Below are 19490 nucleotides of genomic sequence, written 5' to 3' on the forward strand. Positions count from 1 at the left end.
TAGCACTAATAACTACAGCTCACTAATGCACACTGCAATTACACATCACACTGGGAAAGCCTACCCCCAAGCACAAACATTGCTGCCTCCCAGTAGTGGAAGCCACTAAAGCTCATCTAAAAAGACCTCCAGACATTTCAGACAGTGCTTGCTCCCATTCAGAAGCAACCTCTTCTATAGTATTCACGAGTGCGAAGCCTAAGCAGCATGCTTTCTTCAATTTTTAATGATTTATGGATTTAATTCGAGATTCCCAGCAACACTCACACTGAACTTTCACATTTGTCCTCCATCCAAGCAGATGCTTCCCATTTGCTCTTTATGAAGCATATGAGATAAAGAAAAAAAAAGTTTAAAGAGGATTTTTGTCTTACTTGGAACAAAATTATTTTTCTGCCTGTCACAAACTAAAGGAAACGAGTCTGACAGAAGAACTATGCAGCAACCAGCTCCAAAGGCTGCGGAAGGAATCCGAAGGATTAAAAACTGCTCCTCCTTAACCTCAAATATTTCTCTTTTCTATTTTAGCTGTTTCGTTAGAGGCTGGGTACTCACTGCACATGTGTATCTGATGATTGATGGAAGAGCCAACATCAGTCTCAGTCTCTGCTAAGCCCTGCTGTCCTGCCACTACAGAAAATCTGGCATTCAGGCTCCCTGCACCATATCAAAAAAGCACCAGAGCACACACACCAGTTGAGATTTGTTCAAAACCATCTGCAAGCTACCTTTGTGCTGCTCACCTTTGTGCTCACCCCTGTTTCCCAGCGCAGATGAAATCAACTCTGCATTGTGTCTACGTGCTAATTCAACAAGAATTTCATTCACAATATCGAAAATACCAAAAGGCGAGAGGCTCGTTAATAACAGAGCTCGGGTCTAATATTAATGATCATGTAACTTGAAAGGTAAGGTCTCTATCTTAATTCCACTGAGCTACAGGTACTTTGCCAAGACTCCTGAAGCCAGCAGCTGTGTTATCCTAGACTTCTTCTATAACCAAGTGAAGGCTGCAGCTACCTGCAGAAGGTTACTCAGCTCACCTGGTTTTCCACCCAAATGTGCCCACCTCTCCCTGCAGACTGCCTGAGGCAACGAGCCAGATCTGCAGCTGAGCAGATACAGACTGTGCCTACGTGTGGGATAATACAGCAACTCTCCTGTCTTCCACAGGAAAGTGAAAAACTGAGCAAAACCCTTCGTGTAAACCCATAGTTTGCATTAAAACCAAGTAAGCATCATTTGAAAAGGGTTCAGAAAAACATCAGCAAGGAAGAGCAGTGCTCAGAAGGAGTTTGCTCTCTGCAGGCATGATTCATCCCTGAAGGGCTCGGTGGTGTTGTTCTGCCACAGCAATATTCAGCAGCATAGCTGAACAAGACCTGAGAGCTCCTCGCTCTCTGAGGAGCTTGTTCTTCACAGCTCAGTACAAGACTGGTCCAAATAAAAGCCCACACAAATTAATAGAAAGCACTCCCTGTGAAAGCAGCGTACCCTGGATCCACTTCATGTTAATTGCCGGTGTTAATTGCCATGTGCTCATCACTGGGAAATGCCACCCAGACACAGGTTCTTTGCCGTGGACCATTTCTGAACCCACAGCAGCAAAATCACAGAAACAGCCTGTGCTGGTTCAAGGGAGAAGCCCTCCAACACGCCCCCAACCTAAAGCTGGCTCACGGGACCCCAAAGTCACATCTGGCAGCAGCCATGTGGCCACCTGTGTGAAACGAGGTCCCGCTGATGCAACTGTGCACTGAGGGACAATGTAAAGGGCCAGTGGCTCAACCAAGCCTGAGGACTGAATTCCCTTGTCCTCTCAAGAGGCAGAGGCATTATCAGCAGGGAAACAGGCTGCAGTTGTGGTTTCGCTACCTGCAAATCCACTTCTACTGTCGAGAGGGAAGACTTCAATCTCAAGTGTTGTAAACATCACACACACTACAAACGTTTTCAAATCAGGCCACAGTCACCTTCATTATTATCACTTCGGCACACCTCACCCCTGAAGTGCTCAGCAACCACGTTCTCGTCTGGAAATGTACAATTTCGTCCCAGGGGGAGTTAATGAAGTTTTAGAAGTAATGCTGCTGAAGTACCTGGCAATTATGCAAGTCACTTCTGCTCAGGGAGACGCTGCACTGCTCCCCAGTTTATCTCACTAATTTCCATCTTCCTCTGCTGGAATTACCACTCACTGCTCACCGTGAGGCAATTTATTCTCATACTGACAGAAAAGCGAAGGGAAATGGAAGACCCTCCTGCAGGAAGGTCTCTCCCTAAAAACAGAGTTCACAGAGGCACATCAGCGCATCCTAAACACACCTGAACGGAGCCAGTATTTTAAAAGACAGCTTTGGTGCAGTCTGTGCTACATTTAGAAGGCTCTTTGATGCTCGAATGCACCACAGAAAAATCTGCTGTCTATTAAACGGAGCGCTTACCCAAGGGAATAGAGCCGGCACTGCTTGCTTCTGATCCGATGGACGAGGCCAAACCTCTCATCCAGGCAGACTGACCAGGGCTTCTTTGTGGTTTCGGCGTCCCCTCCCAGGCTGCTCAGGTTCATGCGTTCACACGAAACCTGTTGCAATCCAAGCATGTTTTATTTTAAGACAGAACTTGCAATTTGTTTTTAATTCGCCTTCTGGGGAAAGAGTGGAAAGAAGTTTCATTTAGATCTGCTTGTCAATCTGATCCGCAGCTATGGAAATTGGACCACTTGTTTCCTTGTTTGTCTGTTCTGCTTGGTGAAATTTAAGGCTTACGCAATCCCCCAGAGAGCAACACCATTTAAAAAGCAAATAATTAAACATTAATATTATACCCTGAAATCAATTTTCCTGAGAACATGTTATTGCAGCATTAAAATGCTTTTTTTTTTTAATCCCCTTTCAAACCTTGGAGTAGGTTCCTCATTCTGAACCATGCTCAAAGCATGTCACAATTCAATGTTTTAATCACAAATTGCAGTGTCACTGCAAGGCATGCTGTACACTACACCTGCAATGTCCTGGATCTCCCAAAGAGGTTTAATCGTGACCTTACAACACCCCCTGTTCAATTACAAAGGGATTTAAGCAAGGGTTTAACTAAACAGAGGAACCATAGCACGTGTCTGTGCTCTGCTGGCTTATATTTCGAGAGCCAGGATAAAAGCATTGCAAAAGGAGAAGGGCTACAGACCCTGCAGGAGCCCTGCTGAGCCATCACAATGAGAAATTGTTCTCTGAACCCAGCACCAACTGTGGCTGCAGGGATGGGAGCTGGCACTGCCAGACAGCCAAAAAAAAGGTAGAAAGATGCCAATAGAGACAAAATCAGAGGGGAGAATGACAACTGGAATAGAGCCTTTGCTGTGGTAGGCAAACTCCACCACGCTCCTCAAAACAAGTAAATAAACCTCTAATTTTTCAAGTTGTTTAAGCTTTGAAAGATCATTCTGCAGAGCATTGCATCCACAGAGCTGTGAGCTGCTCCACCACCTCCCTACTCCTGCTTCACTCCCGATTCTCATGGAAAATTCATAAAAACTAATACAGCATCTCCTCATGCTGCTCTCGGGATTTACTAAGTTATAAGTGCTGATTTGCACTGCACCCCACTACCCATTTGCCTTCCGTCACTTCACAGTCAAGGAATAAATGGCATTGTGATAACAAGCACTAATTTTAAGCTACAGAAGAATAATGTGCTCTCTACAGAAAAATAAAAGATTCTGCAGTGCTGCCACTTAATTGACTCACGGTATTATGAGCAATTCCAACCCTCAGAATTCGGAGCAATTTTAGCAAGCAATAGCTCTTGCTATTAAAATAAAACCCCAAATCACAACACCTGAGCCCTACCTTTAGCACCATCACCCGTTTGTTTACAGACACTGCTGCGCTCAGCTCACATCCTGCTCTGGGCTTCCCCTCGCTGCTGTCACGCAGCACGTGTAAGGTGGTTCTTCTGGTCACCAGCCACTGGCAAGAAAAAGCTTTCTCTGGCCATACCCTGACCCGCTGACACGGCATCTCCTGCCCCCAGCAGTGAGAGCTGCTCCACGCTGTGGCAGGGAGCTGAAGTCCAGCAGAGCGAGTAGCTGACACTTGCTCAGCAAGCAGAGATAAGGAGACCCCACGCTCATCTGCATAAGCAGGATCCCATTTCCAGAAATGCTCCCACTAATCATGGTGTAACCCCATCAGCTGTTAATCCTGGAACAGCTGCCAGAGCAGAAACAAGAGTTTCCCTCATTTTATTTGGTTTTCACTTAGGCTTGTCCCCAGGGTCAGTTACTCTGGGATCAAAACTTCTTGATAAGTGTGTCAGAAGCGATAAACTCCCTGCTAATTGATGTCCTTGTGGGTTTTGACGCGACTAGCAGAGTTTAGCAGCATCTGCCACTGTTTATTAAGTCAATGAGACGAGGGACGTTTTCAGCTTAACAGTTTTCCTCAGCCTAAAGTTGTGCACTGTAAAACAAGCAGCCCTACACACATCTCCTGCTGTGTTGTCTTGCCTCCTGCCCTCTCAGTGCCAGCATCAGGGCAGACAGAGATGCCCTCTGAGTTTCTGAGCATTTAGCCAGAGGTACCATGAGCAGGAGGATAAGTGACTGCTCTGCTGCCCTCCCAGCTACCAAGCTGTAGGCACAGCAGCAGATTTTCAGATACGCTTCAGGTGAGTCTTCTGTCTCAGCCTTGAAAGCACTGCACTGACAAAGAACTTCTTCTGTGGATGGCATTTCAGTGTGCTGCTTTTCAGCGTGAGCAAATGGTGCAGTTAAATCTGCATTCAAGGGCCAATCCCTGACAAACCCGGTACCACCTAAAGCACCCACCCCATCAGAACTGTGGGTATCCAGTACCTTTTCCATCCTTTATTACAGGAAATACATGCAGAAATGCTGCTGTGCATGAGGACCCAACAGCCCAATTTTCACATAGGTTGAGCCCTGGAACTCACTGTCAGTGCACGCTGGATTTGGAGATATCACCTTTGTAAAAACACATAAAAATACTAATTCTCCAGGTCATCATCCCCTTTTTTGCCCTCAGGCAGTCAGAGTTCTCTCGGCACTATCTAGAAAATCCATCCAAGCTAGGGACTGATGCATTGCTCTCATTTTACTGTGAACCTCAGATGCATCCTTTTTTAATGAACAGGACCAGGGTTATTGCATTGTTACTGAGAACTGAAGTGGCTAAGCACACAGCCCTCTCACTACAGACTGCTCAGTGTTTTTCTGTCTGAGAAAGAGTGAGAAAGAGACAGCGGCTGGGAGAGGAACCACCGCTGGGATTTCAGCCCTTTTGTACTTCTGTCAGGACACAAACAGGTCTGTAAGTAAAAAGCAAGGCTATAATGCATGTTTTCTACCCTGCATTTTGACCTCGACGTTCACGTTGACCATCACTGCAACGCTGAGCGACTTTAGAAACAAAGCATATATCCAAAAGCAATTGCAAAAACAGTTTGGTGTGAGATTAATTCCTTGTCTGAGAGGGCACAGCCTGCGTCAGGCAGAACCATTTTCTGAATGGAGGCTGCAACGCAAACCTACCTGAGAAGTGCTAATGTACTTCAGGAACCTCAAGGCCTCAGAGGTCAGGGAAGGAGTTGGACTTGCCCACGGTTGCAGATCAATGTGCCACCTTACGGTCTGCAAAGAAAAAAAATAACACAAAATAAAACAAACCACTTAAAGGAACAGCATTCGTTTCTCAGCACAAGCACAAAGTGCAAGGGCTAATAAATTAAGGAGATTTCCTTTCAAACAGAAAGAGTTTCCTAGGGGCTTGTCTGCACATGAAAGTTATTTCAGAACAAAGTAGGGCTTGAGCTACAGTGAAAGAGCATCTAAGTACGATTTATCATAATCGACTTCAAAAGCAGACGCAGCTAATTCAGCAAAGAGGGTTCTTTATCCAGAATACAAGTGTCAACACAGTTATTCTGGGACACCCAGGTAAGCCTCGGCTTATATAAATGCAGGAAGAAAAACAAACTCTGAATATCTAACCCCCTAGCAGGACGACTGAAAACAGGGAAATCATTTTTATCTCTGTTGCATTTTCTGCCCATCATATCTCTCTGCTCCGGTGTCCGCTGAAAGAAGGATTTGTACTGCAAACAGCAATCACCAAAGGAAACTTCTGCAAACAAATCTCTTTCCTTTTTTTTTTTTTTTTTTTTAAATTCTAAAAGATTTTAATCTCATTAGAAAAGATAGCTTCCTGCACTCTTTGAGAAAAGCCTCCTTCGCTCCCCACGCTTGCCTGACAAGATACACCAGAATCCTTTGTTTTCCCAGAAAAATACCAGCATGGCTCCCCTACAAATCCTCATTTTCATAACCACGGGGAACTAGCTGCAGTGGATGCTCTCTGTGCTCCCTGCGAGGCCCATCAGCTTTGAACCTTGGGGACCCCATCACTTTTCCAAACAACACCTCCCACGCAGACAAAGTGGGACAGAAAAGGTCTTCCAGGCATGTGCTCACACACCAACAGGGCTCTGCGCTCCCATCTGTGGCACCTTCCCCAAATTCTGCCTGCTTTTGTCGTGCTAGGAAATGTAGACGTGTTATCTCTTGCCCTCAAGTAGATATAAATACAAGCAGGGTGTTGAGGTGAACTGAATTAAGATCGATTCCTTGCGACTCTTCATCCTCAGGTGGGAGAACTCACTGCTGTGGCTGGGTAGGTAGTTTCAAGCTTCCCTTTAATCAGTTGTGATTAACTGGGCTTCCATAATGAGTGTGTTTTCTATAAATTAATTTCAACAGTCAATAAGCTACAAACCGAGCCCCCTGGACATGGTCCTGGGCAAGCAGCTCTGGGTGTCCCTGTTTGAGCAAGGGGTTGGAGCAGATGGCCTCCAGAGTGCCCTTCCCACCTCAGCCCTCCTGCGATGCTGTGAAAAAAAATATTTGGGATTCCTACAGGATTTTATTTCCAAAAAAGCCCTGGAAAACATACAGGGGATAACAATCAACAGGCCTGGGATGGAGTCAGATGACGGAGGGGAGCAGTGGGGAGGCAGCAGCCAGCCCTGCTGGGGACCACGAGCCCGCGTGGTGACAGCAGGCATCCTCTGACACCAGGGAGAAAAGCAGAGGGCAAAACCAGAAAGCAAAGGTGATGAAAGAGGACCGTCAGACCAGATGGAGCTTGCCTTGAGCTGATATTATGAACTGGTGTTTCTTCAGCCAGAGTAAACATAGGCTGGAGTGAATGCGAGCCAGGAGGCCTGCATGAGGTTTATTGTTCCTTTAGGGTTTGCTTTGTTTTTTTGTTATTTTTTTGTTTGTTTGTTTCTGTAAAGAGATGCTGAAAAAGACATTTGATAACATATTTTCCAGAAATAAACAAAAGCAGCATCTCCCACCCTGAAGCTTGCTGCCCGCGGTAGCAGGGGACCGCTGTATCCTGCCCAGCACGAGGCTGAACACCAGCCAGCCCAAAAAGCTCTGCAGCAGCATGTACCCCAGCACGCTGGCTTCAGACAGCAGCCTGCAAGCAGCTAACACAGCAGGAGGATAGGTGCACGCTCGGGAGGGAGGAGTGTGCAATCTTTCAGACTGAGTCGCAGTACACACGGCTGAGGACCGCTTGCCATGGCAGGAATGCCGCTGTTTCAACAGGCTGGAGAGCTGAAATGAAAATGAAGACTGACAATCGTTTTCCAGCAGAAGAAACCCCAGACACCTAAACATCTGTGCCCATTTGTTCTGAGATCTATTGGTATGAGAAGGATCTCATTAAGGAGTGGAATTACAGGGCAGCCATTGTGGGGACAGGGAAGAAAAAGAAAAAAAGAAAAAAAAAAGCCACACTATAATTAATCACATGAATGAGGTTCTTTTTCAGAAGCGTGGGGTATCAAAGAACTAGCACGGCTTACTCTCAGCTCCTTAAAATGTTAAAGATGACAAACTGTCCTTCCACTGATAGGTCTCCAAAATTTACCAATAAACACACGAAAAGGAGGTTAAAAACACGGTGGCTTAATAAGTCAGATTCACTACAAAGAAAAGAAAGAAACCAACCTTTTCTATAGCCCTTTATATTTCAGAGCACCACACAAATGGTACTTTTGTGACAGAGCTCGGGATTCACGGCAATGCTTTTGAATCGCTTCTCAAATGTCACCTTTGGTCCCTGGCCCCTTCCAACGAAGAAACCCATTTCTACTCGCTAATTAACACATTTAAGGTGGCTGCTTGAACATCTACTGCACACCCATGCTGGGCAGATCAGTGGTTCCAACACAATGAGATCCACCAACGATGAACGGGGATGAAAACAGAGCACGGCTCTTCAATCAGGTTGCCTGCGGGGGGTAACCCGCTGCTTTGGGAAAATCAGGTTTATTCCTGACAAACTCACACTCCTGATTTCCCTACAAGTTCTTGCCCTCTAGATGTTGTACTCTGTCTCCTGATGGTCAGGACTCATCCAACAAGGCACCACGACACCTGAACATGAGGATGTCCTGAATCCATCATATAAAAGATGACATCAGCTGGAAAGTTACAGCACCACTTAAAAATATCCTACTAAATATCCCAAAGTATCTCTATACATCCATCATTTCACTTGTGGGCGCTTCACCTGAAATAAGCACTGTAACAAAAGTCAGTTTTCAGACAGACTTTATCGCAAGCAGTGGTCAGAAACCAACTTCAGCAATCCCAGAAGTATAATGGGTATCAAGAAAATGCTACCCAGAGTGATATCTAGGTTTTCAAGAGATGAGCTAACCAGAGAACATAGAAAACCTTAAATCAATGCCATTGCTTTCTTACAAAAGCTAGTATCCATTTGAAGGTCTGACTTTTTTTTCCACATATTTCACACATATGGACTGATGTTTCCTTCAGACCAATTTGGCAGTAATCTGTGGTGACTTTTCCCCACAGACCATTTATTTCTAGTTTTTTTCCTCGCCAGCCATCTGCAATAATCATCTGATAATCCCTTAATAATCCATAGCACACATATGGCATCATTTGTCAGAAAAAAAAAATCTGAAATTATAATAAAAAGTTTAAATAAGCATGTGCAAAAGGCTCACAATCAGGTGTAAAATTGTAGGTCTGCAGAATTTCTGGCTTTTCTAGCATTAGCTTGGGCACAAAAGTGTAAATCATGATTTTTTTTCCCAGATCAATTGTAAAGTTTCAGTCCAGTAATTCAAACAGCTTCCTTTCCCTTCTGTTTAAATGTGAAAGGGAATTCGTCAAGAACTTTTCTTTTTTTTTTTCTTTTTTTTTTTTCTTTTTTTGATTAAACTGTGAAACTCTATGTTTTTATATTTGAGGCAGAACCAAATATGAGTGGAAAGCGCTTGTGGCAATAAACTCCATCAATAACCGTAAATATTTGCTAGCCATAGAAACAAATGGCATACACATCTTCAGCTTCAGCTGTTCCGGCTCTGCCCTAAATATCGCTATGTTCACCTCCTTTTTGGAGTGTATATCTGAACAGATCTTGCTCTTGGGTGAAATTTTGCAGAATTCTTCTTCTCCTTTTAAAATGCAATGGGTGGGATTCAAATTGCAAAATTTCAGACGTCTACAAAGCAAACGTGTAATGACTGGGTCATGTTCCCGAAGGCTTGAGAAGGATACCCTTGGACACGATGGACACGGCTTGGTCACCTTCTTTGGGCTGCCTGTGGAGCCCTTGAGCATACCATCTTTGTGGGTTTTGGTGGTGCTGTGGTGTTTTTTTCAATTCAAAAGCTCTTTGAATGCTGAAATTATTGTGTGGCAGCCCACCAGAGTACTGCTGTACGCCTTGCAGGGGACACGTGCCCAGCGCGAAGCCTGCTGAGATGCGTGGGAGGCCTTCTGAGGCCGGAGGCAGCCAAACCTGGTACATCGCTCCTCACGCTGCCAACGGAGCAGCTCTTGCAGCAAGTGATCCCTCCTACGTCTGGGTTTGGAGGCAATTAGCTTGTTGACTCCCAGAGAGAGCCAGGAGTGAAGGAACAAGCAGGGCCCAGGCTCCTGCAGGCGGCTGGGAGGCCGAGCTGCGTGACAGGACAGATGAGGCAGACGGGCTCTTTGAGGGTGTGATTCATCTCACTACAGAGCAGACGTCTAAAATAAGGAAGATGAATCACACACTGGAAAGCTCCATTTCTCTCCATTAACTGCAAAAGCAGCCTAGAGGACTGGCTCAGATGCCTCAACACCGTAGACATTTAGCTCGGGAGACGAGGAAGCCCAGACCAGAACCTCAAACATGCCACGCTGCACAAAAGCTACAGCCTTGTGTTTTATAGGGCCGGGTCTACTCGTCAGCTGCAAGCCCGACCTAATGCTTCACTGCACTTTATTCCTCAGCAGGGCCGAATAACTCCGAATGTTTTACATCTGGAGCAGCAAGATGTGGCACAAGGAAAAAAACTCCACCTCAGAGCAGAGGCGTCAACAGGAAAGAACAAGCACGCCTCAGCCTCAGCACAGACCTCCTTTAGAAAAACCCTGGAGAAAGTTCCCCTTTAGCTAAACATAATCAGCATTATGGAATACAACACACAGAATTACAGCACACACAAGGTTCACAAGAGGTATTGACTACAAAAATTACTACTCCACATCATTAAGGTCAAAGTAGCTGGGCCAAGCACAGGTTCAGTAGGCTGTAACTTAAAATATGGACTTCTACCATGACTCTTATTTGAAGATCTGAGTGAAATAATTTCTAACATGGCTGCTTTTATAGGTATCCCATCTCTACATGTCTGACCTGTTTCTTTTTTTCTTTTAAAATTAGTATTATTTTCTATTTTTCTTTGCTGTTTGGCTTCCTTAAACATGAGTTTTGCACCAAAGAAACCATACTGCAGAGATCTCATCTGAAGCATAAGCTATGGAGAGTGTCACGGGGCAAGCACAGCTGGCATCTGATCTTGTTCATGAGCTTTATAAGGTCTATAATGAACTGGGGGAAAAAAAAAAAGTACAGGAAAGATTTCTATTTCTCTATTTTAAGCTGACCACATATGGGGTCCCTCCCTGACAGACCCCAGTGCTATCAAACTGCCGTGCATTATCCTGAGGTTTGACCACGGAGCATCAGGCTGAGGAACAGAAGTCCTGTGCCAAGACAAGCAAGCAACGTAATTAATGCAGGCTGGTTCTCCCCTGCAGCAAGGCTATTTACCAAATCAAATCCCGCCGATGGAAAGCGGTGCTGCGATAAAAATGCTTTCTGCATTAATAAGGGAATGTCTTCAATTTAAATGAGGTTTCGACGTGACTGGCGCTTGAAGAATTTCAATGGCCAGGGGTGTAGAGATGCCTGGATGGGTGTGTTGGATTTGATTGAAGAGGGAAACCCTAGGACGCACCTAGCTCCCAGGCACCGTGCCCAGGGGCCTGGCAGGACCCAGCACGCATGGGGAGAAAAATAAAGGCCACTTGGCACCCCATTAAATGGCAGAATATACGCCACTTGAGGAATATAACGTGGCTTTGGGGAAGTTAGGAGTCCTTTCCCAAACTAACACAACAGGGCCTGATATGCAGAGGATTGGGGGTAACTGATGCTCTGTTGAATTCAGCGTGAATCCCTGGCTTCAGTAGGTGTTGGGAACCAGCTTGCCAGCCTTAAATTGGCTGCTGTGGACACCCCCTTTTGTAAATCCACCCGTGGGCCTGGACTCTGCTTACTCACCTGCAGCAGCCTGGGTGCAGGCCTGTGGCTTGCAGTAAACACCTGTATCAGAGCTCCAGCCCACACGTTATTTTGTAGATGCTTACGAATTCAGAAAGCGCCGCATCTGATTTATTCTTCATGCAGCACAGCGATTGGGGTTTCTTTGTTCTGGTAAAAAACACTAACAAGTCGGGCAGCAGAATTCCAGCACTATCCAGAGGCTGACAGGGTGATAATTCATCCGATGGAGATAAAACCAGGAGCTAGAACAGACTGAAATTTATGGAGGCAAATTCTCCAAACCGCTTAAGCAGTGTAATACTCAATCGGCTGAATTATTTGCAGTACCTGCTTGCCAACACGTCAGAATAAGAGCCAGAAGCAGACGGAGCAACCACTGGCATTCATTGCCTGTCAAACTTAGACTTTTGCTAAGCAGAGTCAAGACCAGGGTTTCAATCAGTGTGCCCACCTGCTTTAAATGAAGTCGAGATTCCTTGGTTGAGAGAATAAGGTAGATGTCATAATCCAAAAATGGAAAGAAATAAAAAGAAAAAAAAAGAAAGAAAGGGAAAAAAAAAAAAAAAAAAAAGCTGTCTTCCCCTAGGTTGGCTTCATCTCAGTATTCAAACCACAGGCTACAACAAACAGAATTCATCAGTAAATACTCAGCAAGCCAGATAAGCCGAGTTTATTTTGTGCAAATTCCAGCACTCTAATCACGATTTACAGATAGGGATGTTTCTGGCAGCCTGTCTGCTGGCTTTGCCTAAGGCTAAGAACCTGCCAAAAAATAAAAAGTGCTTTAAAATAAAATTGCTTCCACGGAAATACGAGTGTTTCACACTTGCACAGCTTTCTCTCTCTTCCAAGTGGAGTGCAAGTGTCTAAAAGGAAATGATCCACCACACTTCTTAGCCCACAGAGCAACCTGAGGCATCAAAAAACCCCTTCACCACCAGCCTGTACTGGTGATATACCCACACCAGGGGCAGATCAGTAGGTCTGTGTAGCCCCAAGCACGCCAGCTCATCCCTGAATCTCATCCAACAAAGAGATACAAAAGGTGCCACAGACATAAGCGAAACATCAGCTCCAGCAATAAATCACATGAACGGTCCTGCTCCTACTGCTACCAAGGACCTTCTGTGCCTTGGGAAGGGAAGGCGCTATTTCCAGCTGAACTTCTGTAAAATCACAAGGGAAGTAAACATTAATTCTTAGCACTGGGTAGACTAAAAGGCTGCAGGACTTTTCTGCTTTGACAGCATAAAACCTCTCATCTTGTAGAAGTCTTTCAAACAAAGCAAGACTGACCAGCTGCTGGTCAATTATTTCCCTCCTTCTAGAAGAGGAACAAGAACTGGCTTGCAAGTCGCTAGGTGTTTAAATGTGAGATTGCACATCGCTGTGGTTTAACCCCGTCAGGCCACTCAGCCCTTGTGCTGTACCCCGAATTCCCACAGACATCATAGTGAGGAACAACCACGAGATCAAACTACTCACCACGACATCTAACTGAGGAGAAACACAGCAGCCAACTGACACATAATTGCTTCTTGCTTAAGAAAGAGTAAGGGAAAATGAACAAGATGCTATTACTGTGCCCTATTCGGGATGAAACAAAGTTCACTTTTATTTTGAGATTTCCAGTGCTGCAGAACATAAACGAGCAAAGTCCAAAAGGAGACACATTGGTATTAACAAATTTTATCATTCCTTTGTTGTTTATCTTTTCTGACAGACTTCTGACTTTGTCAAAACCAAGAGCACCGAGCATCCCCTGTTTCAGCAACATCCCCAGGAGACGTGCTGCCTCACTCCGCAGGCCTCTCCTTGTTAGGCACACCAGGTTTGTCTTCCACACGCCACGATGGGCAGCGTGTTCAATTTCTTTCGCCGGCAGGAGCCCCAGATCAGTCCTGGAAACCATCCAGGATTCGGTCACCGCCAGCAAACCTGCAGTAGTGCACCTGAAGCTGCACCTCAAACCGATCAGGGGGTGGAACCTGAAGCCAGCTCTTGGTTAGCTCTTCCCACAAGCAGCACATAAAACCAGAGGTGTTGCATCTAAAACCCCAGGATCCTCACAAGGGTCCCTCAGATTTGGGTTTTGTGCAGACAAGGCAGCTCTGTGCTCCTGAATTTCAAAGAGCCCCGCAGAGCCATTTTCCTCCCATCTGCAGAGCAGATGGAGAAGATTTGGGTAAGAAACAAGCTCTCTGCACACGTGGGAGCAGCTGCTGGAACTACGACGTTTATCATTACATAAAGAGACACGGAAAGGTTTATTTACCGGATCTACAAATGTGTCACGGAGGGCGTAAATCACAGGGCTGGTTTTTAAACGTTGCAAAAAAATGAAAAAGAAAGGGAAACAAATAAAAGGAGGGCCCCCCGCAGAGCCAGCGAGCTTTCAAGGCCCAGGTCTTGTGATCTTCAGGCCAGCAGACACCATGGACACCCTGTCACCCCCTCCCTGACACCACAGCTCCTCCTCAACCAGCTATGGAAACGCTGGGGTTTGTGAAGTGACTCACATCCACTGCTTGCAGCTCCGGATTGCTGAGCGGCCCTCCAAGACAAACAGATTCCCGAGCTAATATTACAACAGGCGACACGAGGGGCATGCTGTAGACGCCATGAGGATTAGTGGTGGTTTGCACCGCCTCTCTCACCTACGCCTTCGGCCTTTTATCCAGGCTGTGGTGTGAGGGACAGCCGTCGCTGGCACGTGCTGGTGTCTCTGGAGCACAAGGCTGCCCCAGGTCCCACGCTGCGCCACCCACGTGGATGGAGGCTCTGAGGAGATGTCAAAGCACATGGAGAAAATCCAGGGGGAGTCGCTGAAGCCTTCCCTTCAGCGTGGCAGAGACGTTTGGCACACCAGCACCTACCTCTACTGACAGATGGGTCAGTGCTGACGTGAACTGACTGAACGCGCCGGGATGAAACCCTTGCTGGCTCCCAAGTTAAATATTTGCTCCATCCCCACCCTTTTTTGGGACCTACAGGCCATGCCCAGAGGTCCTCAGCCACTCACTGCCCAGGCTGGAGGACAGGAAAGCCGGTCACTTCCCTTGGCAGCAGCCCAGTTTGAGCTGAGGACAGCAAATGGGATGGGGTCAGCGTGGTTTTCTTCCTCCCTCAGCTACCACAGTCATAAAGGATCCAGTTTCTGTACGAGGCTCACAGACTGCCCAGGTTGGCTCAAGAAAAAGCTGGAACAAGTGTCAAAACAGCCAGTTATGGAACAAATTACCAACAGGAGAACTTGCCACCTCCAACTCTGGGTTATGTCTTTAGATGGGGAAGCTTATATACTCTAAAAACAAATTTTCTGTGCCACAGCTCTCTAAGAAGAGTTATTCTCTATACAGGAGAAAGAAAGTCTGAGTAGGTATTGGAAAGAAATCTGTGTTGTTGGATATAATTACACCTCATACAGCTGTAATGACTTTCTGAAAGATAATATTCCCCAGCCAGTTCTCCAAAATTAACGGAGGACAAACCTATTTCAGGTAACACAAAATGTGGAAGAATCAAGGTTATTCTTGGTGACCATTTACCTCACAGGCCTGCGAGCAATATTGCTGTCAGAAACAAGACGACCACCTCCTCCTGATGGTTTACCATAAACACATTTATTTGGTGGTTGAAATATAGCAAAAAGCCAGCGATGTTCTTCGTCAGAGGCAGCAGGAGGGATCCCTGTGCTCTCCCTGTACCTTCTGGTCCCTCAGCTGCCCCCACGCAGTGGCAGAGCTGCTCCCAAGATGTGATGGTCGGCTCTTGAGAACTGCTTTCAATAAAAGTTTGGTCTTTTCTTCCAAACACAATAACCTCTCCCAGTCTGTGCGATTAGCCTGAACATCTGAGCAAAGACCAAAGCTCCCGCAGCTGTTCCCCAGGTACCGATGGCCCAAAGCAGCCAGATTTGCTGCCTGGTGTGAATCTTACAAGCTTAGCAACTTTGGGGCAGTTTACCCTTGGTGAGAGACCTCCAAGGAAAAAAGTTGTCAAGTAATGCTCCTTCGGGGGCCACTCAGTCAGCACAGGACAATTACGGAGGAGCCTGGTCTCTCCTGTGAGGTATTAAGCCACAGCAACGACCACTTAGAGCCTTTAAAGACCCCATTACCTCTTTTTATTACATTGACGTTGGGTCATTGTTCAGGCTTAATTCCAGACTGGATAATCACACTGCCCGCCAGCCTGCTCCGCTAATTTTGGGGCAGGTAAGTGTGGAAGTGACCTCAGGAGGCTGGCTCAGCTCCACCTCCATGCCGGACGTCTCGCCAAAGTTCACACTTGTGCTGAGGGCCCTACCATTGCTTACCCAACTGGAGAGTTACAAGATTTTCCTAACATCTTGCCCAAAAACGAAGCCAGGTACTTCCTGTCCCTCTTACGGCGGACCTAGGGAGCAATTGGTCATTATGTCCTCCAAAAAGTAACCCCTATCCAAGTCGCATCCAAAGCTTACCAGATTTTTGAAGACTTAACCTGACTTTACCTAAAAATCTGAGTGACCAGATTTCTGAGGACTTTAAAATCAGCGAAAAACAATTAGTCTCTGTCTTTGAAGAACAGAAAATGTAGTTGTTTCCTTCTAGCCTTAAAGAAGGTACACTTCCAGAAATCCACCTGTGGCTACAGCCTCGTGGCTTGAAGCATTACACCAAGTCCACCTCCTAATCCAATCCTAGACTGCAAAACCCAGCTAAACCCGTGCAGAAAGCAGGAACCTGAACCTCAGTTTTTAGGAGAGACGCAGTCACAGAGCTTGCCAGCATTGGCAAGGACAACTACAGGAACTTAAAACATCTGCCCAGACTAAAATCTGCTTTTATTTTTTTTTTTTTTTTCCCCCTGTGCATAACTAGACTGCACCATGTAAAACTTTATTTTCCCTCTCCTCCTCCTCCTACATGGAAATAAATCTGCCTGCAAGTCAAATAACTCCAACTTTTCCTAAGCAGACTAATGGAAAAGGCTCCTCCCCGTTTCAGAGCCCAACATGGCTTTTTTACTGCGACCACTGTGATAAGAATTTGCTGTTACTTCAAATTCCAAATGCAATATTTTACTTGGTTGTTGTTGTGTTGTTTTTTTGTGTTTGGTTTTTTGTGTTTGTTTTTTTTTTTTTTTTACGGTCACACCCTGCAATAACATTTTAAAACTTGCCCCCTGTGCCTGTGGCATTATGTGGGTGCAGATCTCACCGATGCCTGCCACAAGAGCTGGCACACGTGTCAGACTTTCAATTGCTTACATGTAGCTGGAGTTTTGTTATCTGCTCTGTACATTCCCATACCAATGCCCAACACAAGCAGAGCTCAGAGTCAGTTTATAAACATATTTGGTCATTTTATTATCAACAGCACAGTCCTAAGCACTCCCACCAAACTGCAAATGGGATTGCAATCTTCTGTTTGCTTTACATTTGCAGCACATCGTGTGACTCTCCACGTTCTTCAGAAGACCATCAAGAAAGCCAGACATTGACTATTATTTTCCAGCAAGAGCACCAACAGCGCCTTTATTCCCTGTGGCTTTCCACGAGAATTTTTCATACGTGCACCTCAGGTGCTAAGGAACACACAGCCACTTGTAACCTCGGTGGTAAACCCCTTCCATCTGCCATGCAGTCCCTCCATCCACTCAAAGAGATTTGTTGGTGATCAGGAAAAGCACACGTTTACACCAGCAATTTCCTGCAGGCACAAGGGCCACTTATGGGCGAATCTCCACCTTTCCCACCCAGTCTGGGTCTTTTCTTTCCACCCTTTTGGTGTTGTTGTTTGCTTAACTGCAGCTTTGCTTGGGAAATAAATGACAGAGCTCTGCTTCAGGAAACTTTAAAGCGATTCACAGTAGCCACCAGATAATTTCCCTGTATGTTTTTGCAATTTCTTTTATAAGGCCAGCAAGTAGGATATTCAGCTAGACCTACGGAAACTTTCTGTTCATCAGCCTTTTTCTTTAATTTAGTGCTGTAAGCTGAAGCAGGGTTGTAATGAAACAAGACTAAGGAAACAGAGCAGGGCTCACCCTACCTGATTTCTTACTGCTGCTGTCCTGCTGGCTCACATATCACAATATATTGCAACAACAAAACCAGCAGTGAGGAAAAATATATCTGAAAGCCTCTGCATACTCCAGAAATGGACTGACAGTGGTTTATGGACAGAGGGAAGACGCAAAAGCATAGAAAACCCATGGCGAACAACAATCCCAAGCTGGCACAGCACAGCTGGGCTGGCTGCATCCCTCTCCACCAGCACAAACCTGCGCATAGCAGCCAGCTGCTGGCAGCAGTCTGGTGCTGCCACCTCTCTCCAACAGGGCTGGAAGAAGCCGCAGACCGCTGGTGGGAGCAGCCCTGCCTGAAAAGAGCCCTCACCTTGTCCTAGAACAGCCTGAAGTGACCTAGGGAAGGACTTCCTGGTGACAACTCCAAAAATAAGAATAAAAATAAAATGAATCAGTCCTCCTCTTTAAGCTATTGTACCTGATCGCCACTTCAACATGGAAAAATGGCAGTATGCAGACCACTTCCCCTACATCTTCATTTACCAACTCACTCCCCAGACCAGAAATTCCCAGAATTTCACTCCCACTACCTCCACTGCCTTATCTTCACTTCAAGGATTAGATTGCCTTAGTCTGGATCAACATGCTCCAGCCAAAGGGCTGAACATGGAGACAACTTTGCGGTCTCAGGCTTAACCAGGCGACCCCACTGTACTCTATACTTCCTAATATTTCTCCCTTGATTTAATTACTGTGATTCAACTGAAGCCTCATCAGCAATGTGCCAGACACCATGACCCCACAGCAGTGATGCTTCAAGCACCTCACCTGGAAAGGCACAGAAACATGATGTGGGATGTGTGAGCCTCTCCAACACCACAAAGCACTGGTAGGTCTCCAGTGCGACGAGAGCTCTCTCACATTGCTAGTTTTCCCCTTCGATTTCCTCAAAAAGATCATGAAATTGGTTTAGGGCATGGTTTACTGTTGTCTCACGTGTTTGATGCTGTGCTGAGCGCATGTCTTCAAGAAGCTACCTGAATCCACGTGATTAGCATTTTTTTCCTATGAATGCAAAAATTATCCCTTAATGACAACCGTTCAGAAGCTGTGCTTTAGGAGAACACCGGGTAAGCCGACATGGACCAGAAAAGCCCCAAAACCCGGCACTGCGCGATGCAGACACCGCAGCGAGGTACCATTGCACCATCACAGCTCCCTATGAACAGACGAGGCGAAAGATGAGAAACCCCAAAATTCACGCAGTGCAAGCGCTCACTGACCCTCTCTGCTTTCAATAAACTATTAGGGGAACGTGTACAAAGAGCAAAAAGCAGATTTGTACCCAGGATCACCAGGGGACACCTGCCCGGGTGGTGTCCAGAGGGGACCACGAGGTCTCTCCGCCCAGGCGGTGGCCGCACGTCCAACCCCCCGAGCTGTCACAGAGCCACCCCCCGGCTCCTGTCGCGACAGGGCTGCCCTCTCCCGACCCCTACCTTCCTGCGGGGGCCGCCCGGGGGCTGCGGGGGGCAGCAGCCGGGCTCGGCTCCCCGCCGCCGGCCGCTCCGCACGTAGGTGACCCGCCGCCGCCCGGGGGGCTGGGGGGGACCCCTTGGGGGAGCCCGGGGGGGTCCCAACCCCGCAGCCGGCCCCCGGGGCTTCTCCTCCGGGCACCAGGATCGCCTGACGCCCAGCTGGAGGCAGAGGAAGAGAGCAGCCGAGAGCAGGCAGAGGCGGAAAGCCGAGCCCCGCCGCAGCGGCCGCTCCGTGGGCATCGCGGCCCCGCCG

The 19490-nt window shown here is 46.7% G+C and overlaps 1 protein-coding gene across 1 annotated transcript in view; it reads right to left on the reverse strand.

Moving 5' to 3' along the window:
* Positions 1-19228, reverse strand: part of METTL24 (methyltransferase like 24) — a gene marked incomplete at its 5' end in the record, with an annotated part of 33124 nt that extends 13896 nt beyond the window's left edge. Inside the window, 3 exons of the mRNA XM_032184461.1 lie at positions 2445-2584; positions 5552-5650; positions 19199-19228. Of these exons, the coding sequence (XP_032040352.1) occupies positions 2445-2584; positions 5552-5650; positions 19199-19228 (269 nt within the window). The remainder of the gene's footprint in view (positions 1-2444; positions 2585-5551; positions 5651-19198) is intronic.
* Positions 19229-19490: the final 262 nt, after the last annotated feature.

The sequence above is a fragment of the Aythya fuligula genome, chromosome 3, assembly GCF_009819795.1.
Source record: "Aythya fuligula isolate bAytFul2 chromosome 3, bAytFul2.pri, whole genome shotgun sequence".
In the NCBI taxonomy this organism is placed as follows: domain Eukaryota; kingdom Metazoa; phylum Chordata; class Aves; order Anseriformes; family Anatidae; genus Aythya; species Aythya fuligula.